The sequence below is a fragment of the Muscardinus avellanarius genome (genome assembly GCF_963383645.1).
Source record: "Muscardinus avellanarius genome assembly, chromosome: 5".
Classification (NCBI taxonomy): domain Eukaryota; kingdom Metazoa; phylum Chordata; class Mammalia; order Rodentia; family Gliridae; genus Muscardinus; species Muscardinus avellanarius.
In genome coordinates this window covers 8,887,372-8,914,981 of record NC_137790.1, presented here as the reverse complement: position 1 = coordinate 8,914,981, position 27,610 = coordinate 8,887,372, and the positions used below count along the sequence as shown (strand labels likewise).

General features: G+C 49.3%; 1 protein-coding gene across 2 annotated transcripts; it reads left to right on the top strand.

The window, feature by feature from the left end:
- On the top strand, nt 1-23,239 carry CHAF1B (chromatin assembly factor 1 subunit B; the record flags this gene model as incomplete). Of its 2 annotated transcripts, none has more annotated exons than XM_080695785.1 (13): nt 1-126; nt 746-878; nt 4,225-4,342; nt 5,127-5,230; nt 8,463-8,559; nt 11,521-11,605; nt 13,199-13,292; nt 15,810-15,879; nt 16,025-16,115; nt 18,128-18,276; nt 18,822-19,253; nt 21,838-21,932; nt 23,148-23,239. In XM_080695785.1, 13 exons carry the CDS (start codon nt 1-3, stop codon nt 23,237-23,239), a joined length of 1,686 nt encoding a protein of 561 aa, XP_080551911.1. The 2 variants fall into 2 exon arrangements, with proteins under 2 accessions (XP_080551911.1, XP_080551910.1); XM_080695784.1 differs by having other exon boundaries at nt 16,025-16,116; nt 18,114-18,276.
- Nucleotides 23,240-27,610: the final 4,371 nt, after the last annotated feature.

Sequence of the window (27,610 nt, the reverse complement as noted above, 5' to 3'; positions counted from 1 at the left end):
ATGAAAGTCATCACGTGTGAGATAGCCTGGCACAACAAGGAGCCGGTGTACAGCCTGGACTTCCAGCACGCCCCGGCCGGCAGGATGCACAGGCTGGCCTCCGCGGGAGTGGACACCGCTGTCAGGGTGACCGGGGAGCCTCCTGGGGGCCGGAGCATTCCTGCTTTTACTTAAAACTAATGTCAACAAACCGAGACTGCTTTGCCATCTAGCTCAGAATTAGCATTCTTTGGGCCTGAAGCAGAGAGTGAAAGCAGAAGAGTAGAGAGTAGCTTACCTTCTTTGTTCACTGGGGATGGAAGCCTGCGCCTCCTGCTTGCTAGGGGAGGACTCCATCACGGAGCTAGACTCCGGCCCTTTTCAGTTTTTTCTTTGGAGGAAAGGTCTTGTTAAGTTGCCCAGGCTGGTCTCGAACTTGTGATCCTCCTGCCTTAGCCTCCCAAATAGCATAGAGGAATCCCACCATGGTCTGGGAGAGGAGCTTTCTTATCTAATAGCCCCTGTGTCGTTTCTGGATGCCACTGTTTTAGGACACTGAGCTGGGTTTCCATGGGAGTGACAGTTTTCTCTAGAAAGAAGTGGGAGGGAAGACTGCAGACCTGAGACTGTGGGATTCTGTTTTATATAGGAGAGATTTTCAAAAGGAAATTTAAATTTTCTGGCTAAGAAGAAGGGTGGAGTTTTAGTGTGCTCAAGCCAGCAGTTGCTTGCCCTGTTTCTCAAGTGAATGTTTTGGTATCGACAGATCTGGAAGGTAGAAAAAGGACCAGATGGAAAAGCCATTGTGGAATTTTTGTCCAATCTTGTTCGTCACACCAAAGCTGTCAATGTCGTGCGTTTTTCTCCAACTGGGGAAATTTTAGCATCTGGAGGAGATGGTGAGTCATTGTCTTGCAGTTTGTTTTATTTTTTGTTTGTTTTTGAAACGAGATACCTATGTGTCTCATGTCAGTTTGTGAGATTTGAGCTGGTTATCCTTTTTTTTTTTTTTTTTGGTACGGGATGGAACCTAGAGGCACTCTACCTCTGAACTACATACACCCCCAACCCTATGTATTTATTTATTTATTTATTTTTGCGGTAGTGTGGATGGAACCCGGGACCATTCTACCTCTGAGCTACATCTCTGGCTTTATCTTTTTATTTTTTTGGTGGTACTGGTGTTCCTGGAAGCCCTTCCATCTCAGGGCTACAATCCCAGACCTATTTAAAATTTTTCTTTGGAAACAGGGCCTCTTAAACCAGCGCAGCTGGCTTCGAACCTGCGCGATCCTCCTGTCTCTGCCTCCCAAGTGCAGGGATTACAAGCGTGTGCCACCACGCCCGGCTCGCCTTATTTTTTAGTCTTTTTATTTATTTATTTTTGATGGGTCTGGGAATGGAACCCAGGGGCATTTGACCTCCGAGCTACACCCCCAAACCTGTTCTTTGTTTTGAAACAGGGTTTCACTAAGTTGCGGAGGGCCTCGCTAAGCTGAGGCTGTCGGCAAACCGCCATCCTCCGGTCTCAGCCTCCCGAATGCTGGGATGACAAGCATGTGCCACCACGCCCGGCGTTAGTCTTTATTTTGAAACAGGGTCTCACTGACTTGCAACAGCCTCACTAAGTCGCTGAGGCTGGCTGCAAACCACCATTCTCCTGTCTCAGCCTTCTAAATGCTAGGATTACAAGTGTGCGTCACCATACCCAGCTTAACTGGTTATCTTTTATTTTAGATACCACTGACTCTCAATCTGTCATTTAGTTGTTTAGTAACATAACATTTTGGGGAATGCAGCAGGAGAGGCCATGAAGGTTGAGAAGACTAAACTCAACCTGTTTGAAAACAGCCCCTTTTCCACTTGCTCCTCTCAGCTGTTTTAAAGTGAGGCAGGAAAGGTACTTGCCTGCTGTCTGAGTCCCTAGACAACAGTCCTGTTCTTGTTTGGTTGTTAGTTTAATATTTGTGATGACAAGAGTCAGTTGTGTGTCTCATTAAAATTAATTAATTTGAAAGCTGGGCGTGGTGGCGCACACTTGTCACCCCAGTATTTGGGAGGCTGAGACAGGAGGATCGCGGTTCGAAGACAGCCTCAGCTACTTAGTGAGGCCCTTTGCAACTCAGTGAGACCATTTCAAAATAAAGAATACAAAATATGGCTGGGGGTGTAGCTCGGAGGTAGAATGCCCCTGGATTCCATCCCCGGTACCACACACACACAAAAAAATTTATTTATTTTCAGGTATGTCTTTAATAAATGAATGGCCTTGTAATTTCTGTTCCTTTGGTGGGGAATAGGTGGATTCTTATTTTTTGCCTGTACTTAAAGGAGATAAAGATGTACTGAAACATAAACTGTTTTAGTACATGTTGCCATAGTTTAGAAAATTTATAAAATTAACCAGGCCTGGTGGTGCAGGCTTGTCATCCCAGCACTTGGGAGGCTGATACAGGAGGATCACAGGTCTGTGGCCAGCCTCAGCTACTTAGTGAGGCTCTCAGCAATTTAGTGAGACCCTGTTTCAAATTAAAAAATAAAAATAAAATAGGGCTAGGAGTATAGTTGAGTGGTAGAATGCCCTTGAGTTCTAACCCCCCAATTTTGCCAAAAAAAAAGTATAAAATTAAACAGAAAAAATCTGTTTTTGTTTGGAAAGAAGGAAGAGACCTGGTTGAGTTTGGCGCCATGATGCTCTGTGTGGCAACTGTAGACATTTACAGGGAAAGGTGGAGCATGGAAGCTGCTAGGGGAGGCCACAGGCGGTCTCCTCGGAGGCTGAACAGGACAGCGCTGAGTTTTCAAAGTCCCTTCCTTGAAGGCCCAGAAACATCTGCCAGGGCCATTCTCGTGTCTACCAAGCTCCTAGACCAAATTGTGCAGCCAAGCTCCTATTACCTTTGAGTAGAATGCATACGTCCTATACACCTTGCTCATCCATTCATTCTTCCTTGGCCTTCCTTAAAAGGGATGCCAAAGTTGGACCACTTGGGAGCCTGAGACGGGAGGATTGCGGGTTCACGGCAGTCTATGAAACTTAGTGAGATCCTGTTTCAAAATAAAGAATAAAAAAATAGGAGCCCGGCATGGTGGCGCATGCTTGTAATCCCAGCATCTGAGAGGCTGAAACAGGGGACGGTCTTGGTTTAGGTACAGCCTCAGCTACTTTGTGAGGACCTCCACAACTCAGTGAGACCCTGTTGCAAAATAAACAGGGGTGGGGGTGTAGCTTGGAGGTAGAATGTTCCTGGGTTCAATCCCCAGTACCACAAAAAAAAAAAAAAAAAAAAAAAATAGGGCTGGGGGGTGTAGCTTGGAGGTTGAATGCCCTGGGTTCAATCCCCTGTGCTGGAAAAAAAAAAAAAAAAAAAGGAAGCCAAGCCATGGTCAGAAGGTTCTGTGTTACAAGTGGATTTGAAATGTGAAGAGTTATTAGACATAAACCATTGCCGGCATCAGGCTAAAGTATCTGATATTCTGATATTAATGTATTTTGATATATTAACAGTTAACCCTTAGGTGGGGCTTACCATGAACCAGGCAAATGCTCTATGTGTAGCATGTTAACCCGTTTCATCTCACAGGAGTCCTCTTAGGTAGATAGCCTATTATTGTCTTTTTTTTTTTTTTAATTTGGTACTGGGAATTGAACTCAGGCATTCAAACTCTGAGCACCACCCCAGCCCTATTTTATTTTTATTTGGAAACAAAGTCTCACTAGGTTGATGAGAGTCTCACTACTTACTGAGGCTGTCCCTGAACCTGCAGTCCCCTGCCTCAGCTTCACAAGTACTTGGATTCCAGGCATTCACCACCATGCCTGGCTTATTATACCCTTTTTAGAGTAAGGAATCTGAGAATCGAGTTTTTTTTGTGACTTTCTGGAAGTTACACAGGAACAATTTGCAGACCCCTGCGTTGGTGTCTCTGCTATTTTTTTTTTCTCCCTTCTTTTCCTATTCATCTATTTATAGGTTATTCCTTTAGATTTGTCAACGGTCATTTTACAGTGGCATTTTGCTGGCCTGAGGAGCCTTCTGTTTAAGGCGACTCTGTATACCTCTGGTCTGAGTTTGCTTTTTTGGAATTTTAGTTCAGAAGGCAAACCTGGTTTTCCTGCCCAGGTTCTTAAAAGTTAGTCATCGTGGCCAGAGTGTCCATTGAACAACACAGTTTGGGGCCCTTAGAATCCAGAAAGGAAGGGGCGCCGCGAAGCGTGGCTCATTCCTGCCTGAACACCCGCAGATGCTGCGATTGTGCTGTGGAAGGTGAATGACAGCAAAGAGCCGGAGCAGGTTGCTTTTCAGGATGAGGACGAGGCTCAGCTGAACAAGGAGAACTGGACCGTTGTGAAGACCCTGAGGTAACCTGCGTGTGGGGAGGCGTGGCGTGGTTTACCTTTATTCCCTGAGCGAATCCAGCAGAAGATGCCCCTCACCTTTAAGTTATATTTAACTTAAAGCTTTTCCTTACGTGAGATTGTTAGAAGACAATAAAAGATGAAAACAAAACTAAAATGGAATTTTTTTTTTTTGGAACTGGTAATGGAACCCAGGAGCGTTCTATTTCCAAGCTATACCTCCAGCCCTATTTTTTATTCTTTATTTTTAAACAGGGTCACCCTAAACTGAAGAGAGCTAAACTGAGTTGCTGAAACTGGCAGCGAACCTGTGATCCTCCTGTCTCAGCCTCCCACGTATTGGGATTACAAGTGTGTGCCACCACACCTGGCTTAAATGGATTTTTTTTTTTTTTTTTTTTTTTTTTTTTTTACAAGCACAAGCTTGTAATCCCAGCATTTGGGAGGCTGACAGGAGGATCCAGGTTTGCAGCCAGCCTCAGCTACTTAGTGAGGCCCTTTGCAACTCAGTGAGACCCTGTTTCAAAATAAAAGAATAACAAATCATACTGGGGGTGTAGCTCGGAGGTAGAATGCCCTTGGGTTCAATTCCCAGCACCAGGAAAAAAAAAAAAAAAAACATAACTTTGAAAGTAGTTGTTTATAGTGAAGGCTAATACAGTTCTTGTGGAAATTTCTAGAATCTCATTCTCGCTCATGGTTCCAGAGTTTGTACTTAAGTTTTTGATAATTTCCCTTTCCCCTTTTAAGACTTTTACTCCTCCTCTTTGTCTTCTGTGGTTTCTAGGGGTCATTTAGAAGATGTATATGATATTTGCTGGGCAACTGATGGGAATTTAATGGCGTCTGCTTCTGTGGATAACACAGCTATCATATGGGATGTCAGCAAAGGTAAGAAATAGGTTTTTGTTATCACCAGAGGAAAGGGATAGTCTGTGTATTTAAAAAATCTAATCTGGCTGGGCATGGTGGTGCACGCTTGTAATCCCCGCTCTTGGGAGGTGGAGACAGGAGGATCACACAGGTTCATAGCCAGCCGTGCTGGTTTAAGATACCCTGTTTCCAAATAAAAATATAAAAAAATAGGTCTGGGAGTGTAGCCCGGAAGTAGAAGGGTTTCCAGGAACCCCAGTACCAACAAAACAAAACAAAATCTAATCTGACTTATTTATTTATTTCTGTACTGGGGATCAGACTCAGGTATTCTGTCACCGAGCTGTACTGCTGGCTCTTTCTATTTTATTTTATTTTATTTTTGTGGCACTGAGGACTGAGCCCCAGGGGCAGTCTACTTGTTGAGTTACACCTCCCAACCCTATTTTATTAATTAATTCATTTAATTTTTTGTGGTACTAGGGATGGAACCCAGGGGCATTATACCTCCAAGCTACACCCTCAGCCCTATTTTTTATTCTTTTTTTTTTTTTTTTTTTGGTGGTACTGGGGTTCCTGGAAACCCTTCTATCTCCGGGGTACACTCCCAGACCTATTTTTATACTTTTTTAAATTTGGAAACAGGGTCTCTTAAGCCAGCATGGCTGGCTTTGAACCTAATTTGGAAACAGGGTCTCTTAAGCCAGCATGGCTGGCTTTGAACCTGCGCGATCCTCCTGTCTCCGCCACCCAAGCGCGGGGATTACAAGCGTGCACCACCATGCCTGGCTTATTCTTTATTTTGAAAGAAGGTACCCCTAGTACCACAAGAAAGAAAAAAATAAATAAAAGCACAGAGAAGCTAGTCACAGTGGCAGCTGGTGGTTGGGTGGTTGACCCAACAAGAGAGATTGTCCCAGATGCATGAATCCAGCTCAGTTGCAGAGGACCTCACTAAGTAGCTGATGCTGGCCACAAACCTGTGATCCTCCTGTCTTACCCTCTTACGTTTTGGGATTACAGGATTACAGGTGTGCGCCACCACACTTAGTCTGCTTTTTTATTTATTTATTTATTTATTTATTTATTTATTTATTTATTTATTTATTTATTTTGGTGCTGGGATTGACCCTAGGGGCATTCTACCTCTGAGCTACACCCACCAGCCCAATTTTATTTTTATTTTCAAACAGGACCTCACTAAGTTGCTGAGGTTGGCAACAAACCTGCGGTTCTATCTCAGCCTCCCAAATACTGGGATTACAAGTGTGCGCCACCATGCCTGGCCTGCTTTCTTTTTAAAAGCAAAGAGAAAGCTGGGTGTGGTGGCCCATGCATGTAGTCTCAGTACTTGAGAGGCTGAGACAGAAAGATTACAAGTTCAAAGCCAGCCTCAGCAACTTAAAGTAGGGCTGAGGGTATAGCTCAGAGGTAGAATGCCCCTGGGTTCAATCCCTAGTACCACAAGAAAGAAAATATAAATAAAAGCACAGAGAAGCCAGTCACAGTGGCAGCTGGTGGTTGGGTGGTTCACCCAACAAGAGAGATTGTCCCAGATGCATGGGTCCAGCTCAGTTTGTAGCGCTCTAGTCCAACCAGGAGGCTCAGCAGTGGTGTCCTGAATTACTGGTGCCGACGAGAGGCTAATCCCAAGAGCTGGAGATGCAGACAGAAGGGGACAGGCCTGACCAGGCCTAGGACTCGGGAAGGTGACGTCATCTATAATTAACATGGCCTCGCGTGCCGGTTGATGGGGTACATGGGATCAGGATTCTATTTCAGGACATCAAGGGAAGCCGAGGACATTCCGCTGCTTCGTTCTCTGCTCTGGGAGAGGGGACCCCTGTGAGAGTTCGCAGTGGGGTAAAAATTAGCCGTGAATGCAGTGCTAGTAGCAACGGATCCCTAATCATTCTATCGTGTGTGGGGGGGAGGATTGAACTCAGGTTCTATTTCAGAGCTCCACCCTCAGCCCCACTTTACTTCTTAGATTGAAACAGGGTCTCCCCAGTAGCTGCAGCGGGTGCCAGCCTGCGTCCTCCTGTCTCAGCCTCCCAAGTACCAGGATTACAAGTGTGCACCACCATGCCTGGCTGCACTTCTCTCCTCACACTTTGTGTCCCCTCCCAAGCCTCCTCCCACACGCTGGCCTGCATGCGGGCTCATTGTTCCACCCCCAGGGCCTGGCAGGAGTTGGGGAGTGGAGTTGGCCACCCCTCGGCCCTGCGTCGGGTCAGTCTCCATCTACTCTAAAAGGCTGTTCCTTTAGACTCATGCAGTCGGCAAGTCACCCTCCCTCCTGCCTCCTCTGTTATCCTCTCTGCTCAGGGCCCAGCATCCTCACATGATAATGAAGGACCGGCGTCACTGTCTTCCTGTCTACTCCAAATCCAGCCATTGTCCTGGCTAGTTTCAGCATCCATGAAGCCAGTTCACTCAACCTTTAAGCCGGTTGCAGTGACCTTGAATGTTGCCAGTGTGCTGGACAGGATGGCTGCTGGAAGCCACAGGACCGAAATGGCTTTTTTGCAGTAGGATTTCAGATAAATATACAGGGGGCCTGATGTCAGCTGGTGACAGGTGCCGTGAACAGAACTGAGTCTGAACCACGATCCTCCAGTCTCAGCCTCCCAATGCTGGGATTACAAGCGTGCTCTACCATGCCCGGCTCTTTGCCATCTTTGTTGACGCAGCTCCAGTTCTGGCCCCTCTCAGTGGCTCTTCCTCACCTCCTAACTGGGGACCCTTTTTGTTATCTTCCAAGCCTCGTTTTCATCTCTGAGGCACAGATAGCTCCCTGTTCAGCACTCCTGGATGCCTGTGCCTTCTCCCTCCCGCAGTGGCTCTCCAGCGCACCTCCTGCTGTTCCTGGCCCTGCCAGGTCTCATTTACTCCTCACCATGCCGCGCTGTAGAACATCCTTCCTCTCCTCGCCCATCCCTCACCCCCAACCCTGCTGAGCCTGGAGGACTGGCGCAGGCCCCTGCTGCTCCCACCTGCTCCTCTGCCCAGGGTGGTGTTCCGCCCACCTGTAGGTGGCCATCTCTCCTTTACGCTGCGGGCTTCCTGGGGTGGGTGCTGTGTGGAGTCGTCTCTGGGTCCCCAGAGCTGAGCCAGCGTGTGGAGCAGCCTCTTCATTAGTGACTGCAGTGTGGTGGGGTGGCATACGCGAATCATGCGCAAGTTATAGTGGATATAATTTGTGCCCAAGTAGGTTCTGGTAATGCTGTTCTGTGTTTTCTTTCTGTAGGACAAAAGATTTCCATTTTTAATGAACATAAAAGTTACGTACAAGGAGTAACCTGGGATCCTTTGGGTCAGTATGTTGCTACTCTGAGCTGTGACAGGTATGTGAATATTTGGCATGTGGCAAGTCGTCTATATTACTTGGAAATTTTTTCAGAGGTTTTTAATTTTTTTTTTTTTTTTTTCTGTGTGTGTGGTACTGGGGATTGAAACCAGGCCATTCTAGCTCTGAGCTCTACCCCCCAGCCCCAATTTTTTATTCTTTATTGTTTTATTTTTTACAGTACTGGAGGTGGAAACTGGAGGCATTCTACCTCTGAGCTATACTCCAGACTGACCTTTCTTTCTCTCTCTCTCTCTCTCTCTCTCTCTCTCTCTCTCTCTCTCTCTCTCTTTCACGGTACTGGGGATGGAACCCGGAGCATTCTACCTTTGAGCTACACCCTCAGCCCTACTTTTTATTCTTTATTTTGAAGCAGGGTCTCACTGAGTTGCAAAGGGCCTCACTGAGTAGCTGAGGCTGTACTCGAACTGCGATCCTCCTGTCCAGCCTCCCAAATGCTGGGATTACAAGCGTGTGCCACCACGCCCGGTTCTATTTTTTATTTTGAAACAGTGTCTCACTAGGTTGCGAAGGGCCTCACTAAGTAACTGAGCTCTCTGTGAACCTCAGTCCTCATGTCTCCGCCTCTGAAATGCTAGGATTACAAGCGTGTGCCACCATGCCCAGATTTTTATTCTTTATTTTGAAACAGAGTCTCACTAAGTTGCAGAGGGCCTCACTAAGTAGCTGAGGCTGGCCACAAACCTGCGATCTTCCTGTCTCAGCCTCCCAAGTACTGGGATTACAAGCTTGTACCAGCTTCTTCATGAGGTATTTCTGCCACAACTTAACCAAGATAAATTATAGTCCAGCTTTGCTTTTTTTTTTTAATACCCTTATTCTTACAAACTATAAAAAATAGGAGACTAGGGCAGGTGCCTAATGCAGAATTAGTACTTAAGTAAATCTTTATTGAATAAGTGAATATTTAAAATATAGGAAGAGCTATTAATTAGATTTTACCAAAGACATCAGGAAAAATCTCTTACGACTAACTTAAATAAAAAAAGGTAATGGGAGAGTTGGAGTCTTTATTTCACTTTTTTAAGACTTGTGCTGGGGATTAGACACAGGGCTGAAGGAATGCACCATCTCTGAGCCACATCCTGAGCGTGTTTGTTTCAGTTTTTGCTGATAGCTTACTGATACAGTGGTTTTAATGACTCCATTTAAATGGATATAAAAATGAAATGTTTTGAGCTGGAAGTAGTGGTACATGTCTATAATCTCAGCACTGGGAGGCTGAGGCAGGAGCATTACAGGTTCAGGGCCAGCACACAGTAACTTCGCGAGACTGCTTCAAAATAAAAAAATGAAGTGGGTGTACCTCTGAGGCCGAACACCCATGAGTTCAATCCTCAGTTCCACTAAAAAATTTAAAAAAGAGTTTTTGGAGCCGGGCGTGGTGGCGCACGCTTGTAATCCCCGCACTTGGGAGGCTGAGACAGGAGGATCGCACAGGGTCGAAGCCAGCCTCAGCTACTTAGTGAGGTTCTCAGGAACTTAGACCCTGTTTCCAAATAAAATATATAATAGGTTGGGGGTGTAGCCTGAAGGTAGAAAGCCTCTGGGTTTCACCCCTAGTACCACCAAAAAAAAAAAAAAGTTTGTCCTTTCTGGAAGGGAATCTTATTGCTGTGTTTATTGGTATAATTGTGTTCTTGCAACAAAGAGTTAAATCAGGGGTCCCAGGTGTATTAATTAACCCTTAAAGTTCCAAGTTTTCAATTCTGTGACTATTTCAGTAAAATTAACACAAGTGCCTAATCTCAAGTTTATGTAATCTTGAGCTTATATATTATTAGTAATACTAATTTAATTATATCCTGATTACTACATAATTAGGTTATACATCATATAACTACATATTGCATTCTATATTTAAATTTTTAGTTGTTCCACATCTGCGGCAATGGGACAAAATGCCTCAGTAGAGTTGTCCTTTCAGATTATTTATTTATCTGTTTATTTATTTATTTATTTTGCGGTCCTGGGGATGGAACCCAGGGGCATTCTACCTCCAAGCTACACCCGCAGCTTGATTGTTTTTTTTATTCTTTATTTTGAAACAGGATCTCACTGTCCGCGAACCATGATCCTCCTATCTCAGCCTCCCAAATGCTGGGATTACAAGCGTGCGCCACCACACCCAGGTCTTTCAAATAGTTATCAACCTACTTTTAATTTTTTAAATTTTTTTTTTGGTGGTACTGGGGTTCCTGGAAGCCTTTCTACCTCCGGACTATACTCCCAGACCTATTTTATATTTTTATTTGGAAACAGGGTCTCCTAAGCCAGCACACGCGGCTGGCTTCGAACCTGCGCGATCCTCCTGTCTCTGCCTCCCAAGCGCGGGGATTACAAGCGTGCGCCACCACGCCCATTTACCCTACTTTTAATTTAAATACAATTTTTTACTGTGGCCCTGGAATAAAAGCAACATGTTAAGAGCTAGTGTTTATTTTCCATAGACCCTCCCGTTGTATTCTGAATGCCATTCGTTTTCTGCCATGTTTTTTGGTAATGAGGAGTAACCCAGCTGGGTTGGTGGGAATAATGAGATGTAACCACACATTTCCCTGCTCATGTTTCCCTCGTCTCCTCAATCCCCGAGAGCGAGACCGTTCAACACAAAACAGACTTCACTGTAGTCACACAAATTGTCACTGGCCCAGATGTCCAAGACTGGGAAATAAGATAGGACCTAAGCGTTTCTTACCTGAGAGGTCAAAACATACAGTGAGAAGCAAATGAAAACGAAAGGACACGTTTCCCCACCGCAGAACCCGCAGGCTGTTAACACAGCTTCTGCCGTAACTCCTCAGTGGGGTCTGAATGTCACCGGTAATGATGCTTCAGGCTCAGAGTCATTTAGGCGGTCATAGAATGTAATAGATTATTTTTGTGTGTGTGTGTGAAACATAATCCATTTGCTATAAGAGGAAACTTCTTCCTCCAGGGTGCTGCGGGTGTATAGCACACAGAAGAAACGCGTGGCTTTCAATGTTTCGAAGATGCTGTCTGGCATAGGGGCGGAAGGAGAGGTATCAAACGTTCTGATCTTGCCTTTCAGTGGGACTTTAGTTGAGACCCGGGCCATCGCGAGCACCTCCTGCACCTTTACTGTGAAATCACGGGTGTCAAGCACTGACTGCAATAAGGCTTCCTCTGGGATAGTCAGGGCTCTTGGTGTGGGGCTGGGGGGCTGGTCCGTATGGAAGTAGGGCAGGGGAGAACCAACAGTGGGTGACCGGGGTTTGCAACCTAGCTATGCTGTGGGATCACCAGGGAGGCCTGGGCCTCACTCACTTGAGGTAGGCAGGCTCTCCCTGATTCTCAGGTGTAGCCAAGGTCCACGCTATCCATCTGGGAAGACCCCTGCGCCGGGGCAACCAGAGGCAGGTGGGTGGAGCATTGTCTCTGGCCGCAGGCAGCGCACCATCTAGTGGACAGCAGGGACCAGCCACGGGGAAGGAGCTGGAGAACGGGCAAAGGGGTCTTGCTTAGGAGTCAAGACTACGGAGGCAGACACTTGGGTGAGGGTGCGAGTCAGGTACTGGAGCCACAGAGGACTTGTGCGGACCCAGCCCTGGGCTCTGGGTGAGGCCGGGTGGTGGGCTGTGAGCTCCTGGTGCGGGTGCTCACGGCTGTATCGGCTGGACCGCCCGCTTCCTCATGTTCTTGAGAGTGGAATGCTAAATGTTATGTTTTTTTATTTTTTATTTTTTGAAGATTTAAAGAAGTTTATCAGAAAGATAGAAATACAGCCCCATGCCAAGATGGCATGGGGGAGGTGACTCGAATACACCCAAGGATGCTAAATGTTTACAAAACATCAGCAGATGGCGGTAGACTGTCCCACATAGATGCTCAGAAATGCTTTTTTTTGGTGGTCCTGGGGATGGGATCCAGGGGCCTCTACCTTCAGGCTACACCCCTAGACCTATTTTATATTTTATTTGGAAACAGGGCCTCACTAAGTTGCTGAGAGCCTCACTCAGTAGCTGAGGCTGGCTTTGAACCTCTGCGATCCTCCTGTCTCAGCCTCCCAAGCGCTGGGATTACAAGCGTGCGCCACCACGCCCAGTTCAAAACTGTTAATAAAGCTGGTAAAAAACAAAAGTCTAGCTGGGCACGATGACACACACTTGTAATCCCAGTACTTGGAAGGCTGAGACAGGAGGATCGCAGGTTCGAGGATGGCCTCAGCAATGTAGCAAGACTCTTAGCAACCTAAGGAGACCCTGTTTCAAAACAGAAAATAAAATGGGCTGGGGGTGTAGAGGTAAAATGGATTTAATCCCCAGGACACATGCTGCAGAGCAAAGACCCTCGCTGTTTTCTTTCTCCCCAGACCAACCACTGTGATGGTGCGCCATAGGTTTTTACAGGGTTTTTAAAAATTGCATAGCCACGTCAACACACACACCACACACACACACACACACGCCAGCACACCTACACATAAAGCCTTTCTGAACAAAGACGGGTGACCATGTCTTTTGAATGAGTCCTCTTGCAGTCTTGTGTGACTAATTGATCTGTAGTGTACTCAAGCTCCCTTCCCAGGCAGGAGTCAGGGCTGAGCCTTCCCCGTGAGTGTACGGATTGGCTAACGTGTGCATTGCACGCCGCAGGCGAGGAGCTACCGGATGTTCCACGACGACAGCATGAAGTCCTTCTTCCGCAGGCTCAGCTTCACTCCCGACGGGGCCCTGCTCCTCACACCGGGTATGTCCGGCGGCTGTTGGTCGGGGTGTCATGGCAGAGTGGAGTGTCTGTGCTGCTGTTCAGCTCAGTGAGGTCTGATCACAGTCCCCAACTTGTCTACACAGTGACACTCTTTGAGGATTACCCCTCCCCAGAGATGGTGGTTTAGTTGGTTAGGGTAGGTTGCCCTGCTTTGGAATTTTGAAAAGATTTCTAAGTGATTCTGAGAAGCCTGAGAATCATGAGACTAGTGTGATGGATTTTTTTTTTTTTTTTTTTTGGTGTACTAGGAGTTGGAATTGAACCCAGGCACATTCTACTTCCAAGCTATACCCATAGGCCTAGTTTTTATTATTATTATTTTTGAAACAGGATCTCGCTTATTTGCAGAGAGCTTCATAATCCTTCTGCGATCCTTCTGTCTCGGCCTCCCAAGTACTGGGATTATAAGTGTGTGTCACTGTTCCTGGTTGCCATTTTCTTTTTAATAAGTTTAACTTTTAAAAAATTTATATTAGAGCCGGGCGTGGTGGTGCACGCTTGTAATCCCAGCATTCAGGAGGCTGAGACCTGGAGGATCGTGGTTCGCGGACAGCCTTAGCTACTTAGTGAGGCCCTCTGCAACTGTGAGACCCGGTTTCAAAATAAAGAATAAAAAATAGGGCAGGGGGTGTAGCTTGGAGGTCATATGCCCCTGGGTTCCATCCCCAGACCCGCAAAAATAAATAAATAAATAAAGAATTTATATTAGAGCCGGGCGTGGTGGCGCACGCTTGTAATCCCCGTGCCTGGGAGGCTGAGACGGGAGGATCACACAGGTTCGAAGCCAGTCTCAGCTACTGAGTGAGGCTCTCAGCAACTTAGTGAGACCCTATTTCCAAATAAAATATAAAGTAGGTCTAGGAGTATAGCCCAGAGGTAGAAAAGCCCCTGGATTCCACCCTCAGTACCCACCCCCAAAAAAAGCCAGGCGTGGTGGTTCACGGGAGACTGAGACAGCAGGATTGTAGACACAAGACCAGCCTCATCAATTTAGTGAAACTGAGCAACTTAGCCAGACCCTTTTTAAATCTTAGAGGTAGAATGCTCAGGTTCGATCCCCAGTACTGCTAAAAAAAAAAAAAAAAAAAAAAAAAAAAAAAAAAAAAAAAAAAAAAAAACCTAAAAAAAAAATCACTGTTTAGCTGAGTGTGGCGGTACATGCCTGTCATCCCAGAACTTGGGTGGCCAAGACAGGAGAATCACAGGTTTCAGGCCAGCCCCAGCAACTTAGCAAAGCTTTCAGAAACTTACTTTTTTTCAAAGTAAAAAAAAGAATTAGAATAGAGGTAGAATGCCTCTAGGTTCAATCTTCAGTGTAACACACACACACACACACACACACACACACACACACACACACATAAGCTTGCCATATGAGCATGTATGTGGTTGAGTCATAACTGACTGTCGTCATCATGTGAGCATGTAGGGATTGTAGAGTGACATAATGATTTGTTATAATGGAGTACTTGGTGCTAGGCTGGTGACACACACCTGTAATCCCAGTACCTAGGAGATCCAAATAGGAGGATTACGGGTTCAAGGCCAGCCTCAACAACAACAACTTAGTGAGATCCTGTTTCCAAATAAAAAGGTCTGGGAGTGAGACAGGATCGCGGACAGCCTCAGCTACTTAGTGAGGCCCTTTGCAACTCAGTGAGATCTTGTTTCAAACTAAAGAACAAAAAAATTGGGCTGAGGGGGGTGTAGCTTGGAGGTAGAATGCCCCCCTGGCTCCATCCCCAGTACTGCAAAAAAATAAAAATAGGTCTGGGAATGCAGCTCAGAGGTAGAATGCCCTGGATTCACTCTCTAGTACCAAAAAGAAAAAAGAAAAAGGATTGCTCGAGAGTTGTAAAGTGGGTGAGATGGGAAGAGGTTTAGCTGTGCGGGAAAGTAATGGTAATACAGAAAGGCCGCCAATCCGGTCGACTGCTCTCCCTGCGAGTTAGGAAAGGGTCCCAAGTGAAATGGTAGGTGTGGATCCGGGTCAAGGAGAGTGGCAGTGTTCCCAAGAGCACCGCCATGTGGCCGGCTTTCCCTGCCGGCTCTACATGGCCGGCTTTCCCTGCCGGCTCTGCCCCGGCTCTCCGCACAGCCTGGCTTGCGTGAGGAAGGGCTGTCGGGTGGGCCTCTTCCACGCCCGGGCCCGAGCTTCAGCCTTGGGATGGCAGCCCAGGCCCAGACCTGTGAAGAGTCAGGGTCCTAGGCAGGGCCGGGGCAGCTGGGCTAGGCTGCGTCACCAGGATGGGGCTCGTTGAAGGCCCCTGTACCTCCCGTCCTTCCTGCCCCGTCCCCGGGGATTGTGGAACCCTTGTGGCTGGGACCGGAGTCGGGAGGGAGCACAGACAGCGATGGGATGTTTGTGTCCTCAGTCACAAGCGTGTCATCCAGGGATGAAGTATTTTACAAACCAGAACCGGGCTCTTGAGCTTTGCTTGGGGAAGTTTCACCCAAGACTGACGTTTCCCCCCTTCTCTCCTTTCCATTTTATAGCTGGATGCGTGGAATCAGGTGAAAATGTAACAAATACAACTTATGTTTTTTCCAGGAAGAATCTTAAAAGGTATGCTTTTCTCCTCCTCTTCTTCTTCTTTTTCTACTTCTTCTTCTTCTTCTTCTCCTTCTCCTCCTTCTCCTTCTCCTTCTCCTTCTTCTTCTTGCTTTGCTAAGTAACAGTGTCCGTTCCTAAGCTCTGGCTAATGTTTCAGGCCGATCGCTCATCTTCCGTGCCCTGGGAAAGCAACGCTTGCTGTTCGCTGCTGTCCGGTCTACTTTGAGCTGAGGCCTGTGGCAGAAGCAGGTACCGTCAGAGCCGAGCGTTGGCTCGCCTTTCTCTGGGGCAGGTCCCTTGTGGGACGGGGTCTGGATTCTGTCTTGTGGGAGGGGGTGAGCTTGTGGGTTTGATTCAGTTCAGTTTCTTTTTGCTAACACTTAAAAATCATACACTGCTGGGCGGGGTCCAGCCCTAGCAGGAGTCGGGGGTCCTCGGTGGTGGGGTGAGGAGTCGGCGAAGTCTGGCAGAGAAACAGCACGCAGACGCAATGGAGGGTGAAGCTGCTCTCTTTATTTTCCGTTTTTGCTCTCTCTACTTTAGGTTTTGACAAGCATTTTGTACTTTCTTTTTTGGCTACATTCTACTCTTACAATTTTTTTTCCCAGAATTAATACATCAGTAAATATACAAAGAACTAATACATCAAGGCAAAGTGGCAGACGGCCAGTTTCTTTTTTAAGGGAACATTTCCTCTTACAAGCAGTCGAGGAAAAGATCAGAAGTTTATTATTAACTACTTATGTAATATAATATCCTATATTAAGCATTATGCTCTCTATTATACATTATCGTTTTTTAATCAATAGGCACTACTGAGGAGAGGAACGTTTCATACTTTCCCATGTCCTGAGGCTGTGCCTGGTACCCATCTATTCTACTGCTGTCCACGTACCCATTGTACAACCAAAAGGGGGTAGGGTTCCTGGGGGGCAGTAGCCACTCTACCATAGCCTACCTCTGATAACATATGCTGGCTTTTTAGAATTCATGACGGTGGGAACAACTTGTCTTGGCTCTGTTTTAGGTGTATTGTTCATATTTGCTTGGGAAAGGCCTGGGGAGGATCGGTTACCTTTAAGGCTTGTTCTGCTTGTTATTGTCTGAGTCTTTATAGAATTCTTATTAGATCGGTCATTTGGAAATTTAAGCACAACCCATACATAAATGTTAAAGCTTCAGGGAGTAAATCTTGAATTATTTTAAACAATTTGAGGCCATTCATCTTTTTGGTAACAAGGCCAATTTCAAAAAATTATTTTAAACAATTTGAGGCCATTCATCTTTTTGGTAACAAGGCCAATTTCAAAAAATCCCCAAATACCCATACCTGATGCTATTCCCCAAAAGGAGATGCCGCACGCCCGTTCCGCCGCACGCCCGTTCCAGGGAATGTCTGCCGTGCGGCATTCCTGCTCAAACGAGCCGTGCTCAGTTTGAGGCTGGGAAGAAGGCGCGGCAGTACATATTTAAGGTGTACCATATGATGTTTCGGTACATGTATGCATAATGTTCAAATCAGGAGACATTTGTCTCAAACATTTATAATTTCTTTGTTGTCAAAACATTGAAAATCCTCTCTCTGAGCCTTTTTGAAGTTCAGTGGCACGTGGTCGTTAGTGCGGTCATATCGAGCCCTGAGTTCTGCTGTCACGTGTTGACCGTCCGCCCCCCGAGTCTTGGTAACGCTTTTCTACTCTCAGCTTCTGTGAGATTGTCAGTGAAGTTACTCTTAAGAGCTGGAACAAAGACTCATGTTACCAAGATAATATGTCAGGTTTTCTTTCTTTTTTTCTCTTTCTTTCTGGTCTGGAACCCACTTTCTTGCTTACTTCCTGTAACTCTAAGGAATATAAGTACTGGCTTTGTTTTCTATTGGCTGAATGTCATTACTGATTTTTCCATGCAGTAAAATTATGTATGAATTGGATTTTTGTTTTTTAATTCTTAACCTGTCTAGCTTTTTTTTTCCCCCCTTGTACTGAGGATTGGATCTAGGGGCGTTCTACCTTTAAGCTATACCCCTAGCCCTTTTTATTTTGAAGTTGCTGAGGTTAGCCTCTCACCTGTGAACCTCCTGTCTCAGCCTCCCAAGTGCTGGGATTCCAGCCCAGCCCCCTCTGGCTGCTTTAACATGTTTCCTTTTCGTCAGTGACTTTAAGCCGTCTCCCGGTCTGTGAGTGGCTCAGTGGAATCAGTGGTCTCCTGGGAACTGTGGTCACGTGCTCTGCCTGTCTCCTCTGCAGACAGCACGTCTCAGGAGCCGGCCGTGGAGCTGCTGAGCCTGCCCTACCGTGTGGTGTTCGCGGTGGCCTCCGAGGACTCCGTGCTGCTGTACGACACCCAGCAGCCGTTCCCTTTCGGCTACGTGTCTAACATCCATTACCACACGCTGAGCGATATCTCGTGGTGAGTAGCTGCTGATTAGAAAGGGGAAGGAGGAAACGGAGCGTGTGACCTGGGTGGGCCCGGGCCGGGGGTGTCTCATCACCAGAGATTTGGGGGGCCGGCCCTGTTTACCAGTCTGTGTTGGGTAGGTGCTAGGGGTTGAGCCCAGGGGCATTCTGTCTCTGAGCCACATCCCCAGCCCTAGGTTCCCAGGCCTCCCACCTCTTCCTGGTGATCTAGGTCCCAGCCCAGTCTTGGGAACAGTGTGGCCAGAGCCTCTGGCGGCCAGACCTTAGTGGAACATGAGTTGACACAGGGGCAGGAGAGGTTTTTTTTGGTGGTACTGGGGATGGAACCCAGGGGCATCCTACCTCTGAGCTCCACCCCACCCCTCTTTTTCTTTAGTTCGAAACAGGGTCTCACCGAGTTGCATAGGGCCTCACTAAGTAGCTGAGGCTGTCTGCGAACCTTGAACCTCCTGTCTCAGCCTCCCGAATGCTGGGATTAGAAGCGCGCGCCACCACGCCGTCCAGGCTTTAACCTTTCCTTCTGCTCTGCGGACGCAGGTCCAGTGACGGAGCCTTCCTGGCCATCTCTTCCACCGATGGCTATTGCTCCTTTGTGACCTTTGAGAAAGATGAACTTGGGATACCTTTGAAGGAGAAGCCGGTTTTGAACCTGAGAACCCCTGACCCAGCAAGGAAAACCAAGAGCCACGGGCAGCAAGGGTCCTCACCGGGCTCCAGGTCGGCGGAAGGAACGCCCACGAGCAGAGTCCAAGACCCCAGCAGCCCCTCTACAACGCCCTCCCCAGCCAGACAGTCACCGTGTCCCGCGGCCACCAAGGACACCGCCTCGGTCACCCCCGGTGCCCGAAGCTCTGGACCAGGGCCTTCAGAGGAGAAGACCCTGCAGCCCAGCAGTCAGAACGCCAAAGCCCCCCCATCCCGAAGGGTCACTCTGAACACCATACAGGCCTGGAGCAAGACAACCCCTCGGTGAGAACACTTGACAGTGTTGGCAGGAAATGGCCCTCGCAGAGTGGGCCCCGGCCTGTCCCAGGGTCAGCCCACACACTGGCCCGGTACCGTGGCAGAGGCCGGGAGGTCGCACCCTCGCCGTGGGCCTCCGCAGGGTGGGTGCAACCCAGGCTCCCGGGCGGTGCGGTCGTCCAGGACTGGCCGCTTGCTCTCCTACACGCAGTGACCTGCGTTCCCGAGCACGTCTGCCTTCGGGCCGTGGGCCTGGCTTCCTGGGAGCCCTGCCACCTGGCCCTGGCAGAACCAGTCCCTCTGCGAGGCCCATCTGAATGAGCGTGTGCCGGCCCTTTCCCTCCACCCATCCTCCCTCTGCCCGATGATGAGCCATTTTCTATGCATCAGGAAGCGCCTGGCATCATCCTGGGCAGGAGGAGAGCTGCTGCTGCTGCTCTTTGCCTGCGCTCTCTTGCCCACGGTGATACCAGGCGCTTCCTGGCGCATAGAAAGTCAAAGGGGGCCCGTGTCGGTCACCCCGGAGACTAGTCCACCTGAGAGGAGCGGAGCCGTATCGAGGCCCACAGTTTCGGAAGCATCAGTCCCTGGGCACCTGGCCCTGCTGCTTGGACCTGTGGCGGTGCCGTGTATCGCGGCGGGCTCACAGGGCAGAGGAGGCTGCTCACCTCACGGAGGCCTGGGAGGAAGAGGAAGGGGCTGGGCCCCGGGTCCCCTTCAAGAGCAGCGTCCTCCCGCCTCCCACAGATCCCACCCGCTCTCAGTGGTACTGCGGGCCAGGCGCCAAGCCTCCAGTCCACGGGCCTCGGGACACTTACCAAACTCCTCTGGCAGGCTCCTCCCTTTTTCTGAGGTAGTGCGGATTGAACCCAGGCCCGTGTACATGGTAGGCAAGAACCGAGCTGCACCCCCAGCCCTTTGACTTGGAGACAGGGCCTGAGCTGCCCAGGCTGACCTCCAGCTTGGGAGCCTCCGGCCTCAGCTTCCTGAGCAGCGGGGGCTCCAGGCGAGCGCCACCACCTGCTCATTCTCATTCTTGAGTGGCACGTGGTAACTGTACGTTTGTATAGGGTACAGTGTGACTTTTTGTTTGTTTGCGGTACTGGGGTTCCTGGAAGCCCTTCTACCTCCGGGCTACACTCCCAGACCTATTTTTATACTTTTTTATTTGGAAACAGGGTCTCTTAAGCCAGCGAGGCTGGCTCCGAACCTGCACGATCCTCCTGTCTCCGCCTCCCAAGCGCGGGGATTACAAGCGTGCGCCACCACGCTCGGCACAATGTGACATTTTGATATATGTATATGTTGTATTGATCAAGTCAGGGTATTAGCATTTTTATCACCTCAAACATTTATTCTTTGTCCGAGGGACACTCAGAGCAGCTCTTGCACACACACCACAGTGTGTTAAGCACGTCGTGCTGGGGTGCAGCCGAGCCGGGTCCTGTCCCTCCCGTCTCCTGCGGCAGGGACTCCTTGGCAGCCTCCCCCGCCCTCCGGGCTCTGGTAACCCCTGTTCTGGTCTCAGCTTGTCTGCCATCAGCTTTGTGAGATCCCACATACAGAGAGACTGAGCGGTTCTTGTCTTCCTGTAACTGAATTCTTCAGTTTCAGCCACATGGTCACAAATGGCAGAATGTCCTTGTTATTGTCTATTTTTTTATTTTTGAGGTATTGGGGATTGAACCCAGGGTCTCACAAATGCTAGGCAGGTGCTCTACCATTGAGCTACACTGCCAGCCCCAAGATTCCCTCCTTTTTTGAAGCTGAGTAATGTTCCAGTGTTTCTAAGGCTCATCCTCCTGAGCTGCCTGCTCCTGGGAAGGACACCCTGGTCTGATGGAAGGCGTTCGGGTGATGCTGGGGCCATTTCTCCCGGTTCTCAGCAGCCTGCCTCCTCTGCTGCAGATGAAGCTGCTTCTACGTCCCTCAGGCACCAGGCAGCTCTGGCCCTCGGGTTCCTTCCTTCCTTCCAGAGTCTGTTGCCCTTTGACTCTGTGCGCCTCCTCCAGTCCCTTGACCTCCTGCCCTTCCCCGTGGACTGAGCGGGAGGGGACGCAGGGAAGGGCGTGCTGGCGAGGCACCATCGTAGCCCTGTCTGCCTCTCCATTTCTCTGCTGTGTGCATGTGGCAGTTTGGCAAATTCATAAGACTTCTCATGTGTTGTGTTTGGCTTTTTTTTTTTTTTTTAAAGAAGTTTATTAGAAAGATAGAAATACAGAAAATAGAAATACAGCTCCATACCAGACAGGCACGGAGGGGTGACTCGAAATGAATACACCCGTGTTTGGCTCTTTAAATCTAATTTCTGGAGCTGGGAGCGGCGCACGCTTGTCATCCCAGCATCTGGGAGGCTGAGACAGAAGGATCGTAGTTCGCGGACAGCCTCAGCTACTTAGGCCCTCTGCAACTCAGTGAGACCCTGTTTCAAAATAAAGAATAAAAAATCGGGCAGGGGGTGTAGCTTGGAGGTAGAACACCCCTGGGTTCCATCCCCAGTACCACAAGATAGACAGACAGACAGACAGACAGACCAACCAGTTCCTGCGACACTAATGAGCCATCCACTCCTTTCTTTTCTTTAATCAAGGAGAATAAACTTAATACCCCTAAAGACAGATACTTCATCAAATTCTGTACCAAGCAGCGTGATCTCCACCTTTTCCACAGAAGAGATCCAGCTAGGTAAGTGCGGCTGTCACTGGTGGACGTTTCTCCTAGACATTAGCACCACTCAGTTGTAGGTCAGTTCTGGGAAGGCGAGAACTGTCTTTGCTGCTGCTGTTTTACTGGGGATTGAGGCCGGGGACACTCTGCTCTCAATACACCCTCAACCTTTTAAATTTTTATCTATTTATTTTGCGGTATTGGGGAAGTAACACAGGGGCATTCTACCTCTAAGCTAAATCCCCATTTCTATTTTTCAGTCTTTTTATTTTTGAAACATTTACGAAGGGTCTCACTGACTTGTGAAGGGCCTCGCTAAGTAGCTGAGGCTGTCCGTGAACCACCATCCTCTGGTCTCTGCCTCCCGAATGCTGGGATTACATGCATGTGCCACCATGCCTGACAGTTTTTATTATTTATTTATGTGCTGATGGGGATTGAATCCCCATTCAAGCTATACCCCCAACCCAGTTTCATTTACTTTGAAACAGGGTCTCACTAAGTTGATAAAGGCCTTATTAAGTAGCTGAAGCTGGCTTTGAACCTTCCATCCTCCTGTCTCAGCCTCCCAAGTGCTGAGATTACAGGTATGCACCAACGCACCTGGCTAGAATCTTTTTTTTTTTTTTTTTTTTTTTGGTACTGGGGTAGACCCAGAGGCTTTCTACCTCTGGGCTATACTCCCTATTTTGTACTTTTAATTGGAAACAGGGTCTCACTAAGTTGCCGAGAACCTCACTAAGTAGCTGAGGCTGGCTTCGAACCTGTGCGATCCTCCTGTCTCAGCCTCCCAGGCGCTGGGATTACCAGCATGTGCCACCACGCCTGGCTAGAACCATCTTTAGGCTGGATGTTTATACAGGGCCTCACTGGTAAAGCTACCCCTGTGAGCTCTGGTGGGTTCAGAAGGAATGGTGTAGGTTGGGTTTCTCTGCCTGATAACTTCCTGTTTTAGGCCAGGTAATTCTCTGTTCTGGGCAGCTGTGTGTCCCAGGTGCTTAGCAGCGTCCTCATGTTCTACCTTTTGCCCCATGACAGTCCCAGAGCCCACCAGACACTGCCCCTCTTTTGAGCGCAGCCAGCCCTGGTGGAGCGCCAGCGGTGCAGATCCCGTCCTTGGGCGTGTAGGGCCTGCCCGGCAGGTCAGCTCGTGTGTCTCCCTGTTGTCAAAGTCAGGTCTGCACGCTCGGAAGTCTTCCTTCACTAGCCCGCCTCGCGCTGTTAATGTTTCAGAGATGCCTGGAGACCCTCGGGGCAGCCCTCCGGAGTGCAAACGGCCCAGGCTGGATGAAGGCAAAGAAGCTACCCCGAGCGCAGACCCCTGATGGACCGCAGTTGCTGCTGGAGGGCGGAGGCGGCGCACCGAGGCCGGCGGGACGGGTGCCCGCAGGCTGACTTCCCGGGCAGGAGGAAGGCGGACTATTCTCCACAGATACGCATGCGCTTAGCCTCAGTGCCCATTTTCAGCTCGGGGATGTAGAGACTAAGTCCTCTTTCTGATGAATTTCTCAAACTGGAGCCATTCAATGCTCTGCACTGTGAAAAATCAGTAAATCCTCCCTCGAAACACTCATCAAAGTGCAGCTGTGTTGTGGGCGACTTTTAATATTAGAGTTGGAAGGAAGAGGCACCGAGAAGGTTATGCTGCTGGGTTTCGGTGTTTGACATGATTCTTAGACTTAGCTTCTGATTAGTTGATTGTCTAAACTTTGGAGGTTTTGTTCTATTTTCTCGCTTTAAGGGTAGTGATGCTCATCCTGGGAAGTTAGTCAACTGCAGTGAAGTTAAACGTAACGACTGGAGGTAGGACTCACCTCCGGTCACGCCAGAAGAAACCCCTGCTGACTGCAGCATCTTCTTAGCATTTCTATGAATTTTTTGTTTTTAAGAGAGCTGAAATTTTACTTCAGCTGCGGTTTGTATCTGAGTAGGTTAACTCTTTATTTTATTTTATTTTTTGGTGGTACTGGGGTTCCTGGAAACCCTTCTACCTCCGGGCTATACTCCCAGACCTATTTTATATTTTTATTTGGAAACTTCGAACCAGCGCGATCCTCCTGTCTCCGCCTCCCAAGCGCGGGGATGACAAGCGTGCCCACCACGCCTGGCCAGTTAACTCTTTAGATTGGCTTCTTAAAGAAAACAGAACAAAGTGACTTAGCCGTGTTCGCCTCTGTCTGCTGTCCTTGGGCCCCGGAGGTCAGATGTCCCCTCTCTGTCAGGAGTAAGCGGGAGCGTGGGCTGGCTTCCGCGGGGCTGCAGGAGGCAGTGATGTGGATTTGGGGCCTAGCTCGGGGTACCGGTGCTGTGGCTCGGAGGCGGGAACTGGGCTGGACCCAGTAGAGAAGCCAGTTCACGATGGGCCACGCAGACACGGCAGTAGACCCAGGGCGTCCTCCCCAGGCCGACGGAGAATGCTGGAGGATGGGCTGAGGGAAGCCCGACTTGAGCGACTCTGCTCAGCAGCCACAAAGGAAGTAGTTGAAGAGGTGTCCGTAAACCAGCGTCACCTGCTTCTAGACGGGGAGGTGGTAGGTGGGGTGACCGACCGTGTAGAGGCCGACAGGAGAATAGCACGCTCTTGTCGCGTGCAGCTGTGGGCCCCGCTCAGGGCGTGGCGGAGCACGACACGACACCTTTGGGCCAGGCCTCTCGGGAGCTGCACCGAGGTGGCACTCGAGCGGGCACTCAAGTGCAGTGGCACTCGAGAGGGCCTTCCAGTCTGGCCCTCTTGGCCTGGGGCAGGCGGGGTTAGGCCAGAGCCCCTGCGGTTACCCGAGGAGTCGCGACACCACGTGTCTGTCCTTCATGTGGTCTGCTTCGCTGCGCTTCTGAGCAGAGCCTGCAGAGGCCTGGACCCCTCGAGCTGGGGTGTGACCACAGGGCCCGCTCTGAGTGCCCACCTCCTGCACGTAGGAGGGCAACGCCGGGGTTTACAGTGCGCTCTCAGTCTCTCCTCCTCTCTCTCTCTCTCTTCTCTGTCTTCTCTCTCTTCTCTCCCTCCCTCTCTCTCTCCTGTCTTCTCTCTCTTCTCTCCCTCCCTCTCTCTCTTCTGTCTTCTCCCTCTTCTCTCTCTCTCTCCTCTCTCTGTCTCTCTTGCAGCTGTCATGGGGTGTTGGGCGAGACCCCCGCACCTTCAGCCCAAGGCTTGCGTCTGCAGAAGTGACCACCTGCCTGTTTATCAGCTGTCGCCCTTGACTATAAATGCCAACCCTGGCAATAAAGATGAGGTGATGTCACCTCGGGGTCCTCGTCTGGAACCTGGCCTGCTCCTGTCCGGGTTGTTTACAGGGGAGGGTCCGTTTGTGTCCCCACACAGGAGAGACGGAGGCCCAGGAAGACCGCTGTGGAGAGCAAGTGTGGCCATAGGTCCAGGGCTGGCCCTTTGCTGGGGTGTTTCGGGAGGGTCGCTGGTGGGGTTCCTGGCAGCCATGAGGGGAGAGGCCGCCGAGGACAGAGCCTCCACTGCACACGGACATGTGTGGTGGGCAACACGTGAGGCCCGGGCTGAAGGTGGAGGGCCAGGCGGGCGGGCCTGGGCGGTGCTCCCGGCAGGCCCAGCAGGCGGCCCAGGGCTCATTCGTTGTGGCTTGCATGTTTCACAGCAACTTCTGTTGTCTGCTGAAAGCGCTCGTGTGTGTGTGTGTGTGTGTGTGTGTGTGTGTGTGTGTGTGTGTGTGACAGACAGACAGACAGACAGTGTGTGTGTGTGTGTGTGTGTGTGTGTGACAGACAGACAGACAGACAGACAGAATAGGAATCAATTCCAGGAGCATTCCGCCTCTGAGCTATACCCTTAGCCCTTTTTATTTATGTTTATTAATTTTTTTGTATGTGTAACCCAGGGGCATTTTACCTCCGAGCTACACCCCCTAGCCCTATTTTTAATTATTTTGAAATAGTTTTACTAACTTGTGGGGTCGTCACTAAGTAACCGAGGCTGGCCACCAACCTGTGATCCTCCTGTCTCGGCCTCCTGAGTACTGGGGTTACAAGCCTGTGTCGCAGCTGCACCTGGCTTCGTTTTTTTTATTTTATTTTATTTTTTTTTTTGGTGCTACTGGGGATGGAACCCTTCTACTTCTGGACTACACTCCCAGACCTATTTTATATTTTTTATTTGGAAACAGGGTCTCTTAAGCCAGTGCAGCTGGCTTTGAACCCGCGTGATCCTCCTGCCTCCGCCTCCCAAGCATGGGGATTACAAGTGTGCGCCACCACGCCTGGCCCCTGGCCTCGTTTTTTACTTTTTTTTTTTTTTTTTTTTTTTTTGGCGGGTCTGGGGATGGAACCCAGAGGCATTTGACCTCTGAGCTATCCCCTCAGCCCTATTTTATATTCATTATTTTGAAACAGTCTCACTGAGTTGCTGAGAGCCTCACTCAGTTGCTGAGGCTGGCTTCGAACCTGTGCGATCCTTCTGTCTCAGCCTCCCAAGAGCTGGGATTACAAGCGTGCGCCACCACGCCCGGCTTACCCTGGACCTTCTAACCAGAGTGGTGAGTGTCCATTTGAATACCTTTGGTCCTGAGTCCGTGGCTTTGGAGGGGCGAAGGGGAAGGATGAGCCAGTCCGTAGCGGTTCCGGCCTGGAGCGTCCAGGACTCACCAGGGTTCTGCGGTGCCGTTGCGCTCTGTGCACGTGAGCATGTATGCGGGGCCTCGCTGGGACGCACGGGCACGAGCGAAACCTTGAGTTCCTGACTTCACTGATTTGCACCTTGGTTTCTTCACCTGACGAAGTCTCTCTTCAGCCCTGTGACCTTGGGCTCTGTGTGCTGGGTTAAGGGAGAGAAACAGGAGAAAAAGTAGCAGAGAAATGAGAAATCAAGGGCCAGGCGTGGAGGTGCACACTTGTAACTCCAGCGCTTGGGAGGCTGAAATACGAGGATGGCACAGGTTCGAAGCCAGCCTCAGCTTCTGAGTGAGGCTCTCAGCAACTTAGTGAGACCCTGTTTCCAAATGAAATATTAAAAAAAATAGGTCTGGGAGTATTGCCCTGAGATAGAAAGCCTCTGGGTTCCACCCCAGTACCACACACACACACATACACACACATACACACACACACACACACACACACACACACACACACGCACACACAGATGAAAAAAAAAAAAAAACGGCTGGAAAAGCCAGGCACCCTGGTACACGCCAGCTCCTTGGGAGGCTGAGCCTGGGCAATTTCGTGAGACCTTGTCTCAAAACGAGTGAATGGCTGAGTTTAATTAGTTAATTGAAGAATGAAAGAAAGAATGCAGCTGGTAGATAAACCACACCACGCTTCCCCTCTGTAAGGAAGGACCAGATGTTCACGCACGTGTTCTCAGTGGCCACTGGAGGGCGCTGCTCCGCTGTGATTGTGTGGGCAGGGGTTGCTAGGCTCCTGGGCCTCCATCGTCTGCCTGGGTCCCAGCGCAGTCTTGGGAACAGTATGGCCACAGTGGCCTAAGACACCAGCTTCAGCCTCTGGTGGCCAGACTTGAGCGGGGCATTAGTCAACGCAGGGGCAGGAGAGGTGTTTGTTTGGTGATACTGGGGCTGGAACCCAGGGGCATTCTACCTCCGAGCTACAACTCCGGCCCTATTTTTTATTCTTTATTTTGAAACAGGGTCTCACTGAGTTGCAAGAGCCTCGCTAAGTAGCTGAGGCTGGCCATGAACTGCGATCCTGTCTCAGCCTCCCAAATGCTGGGA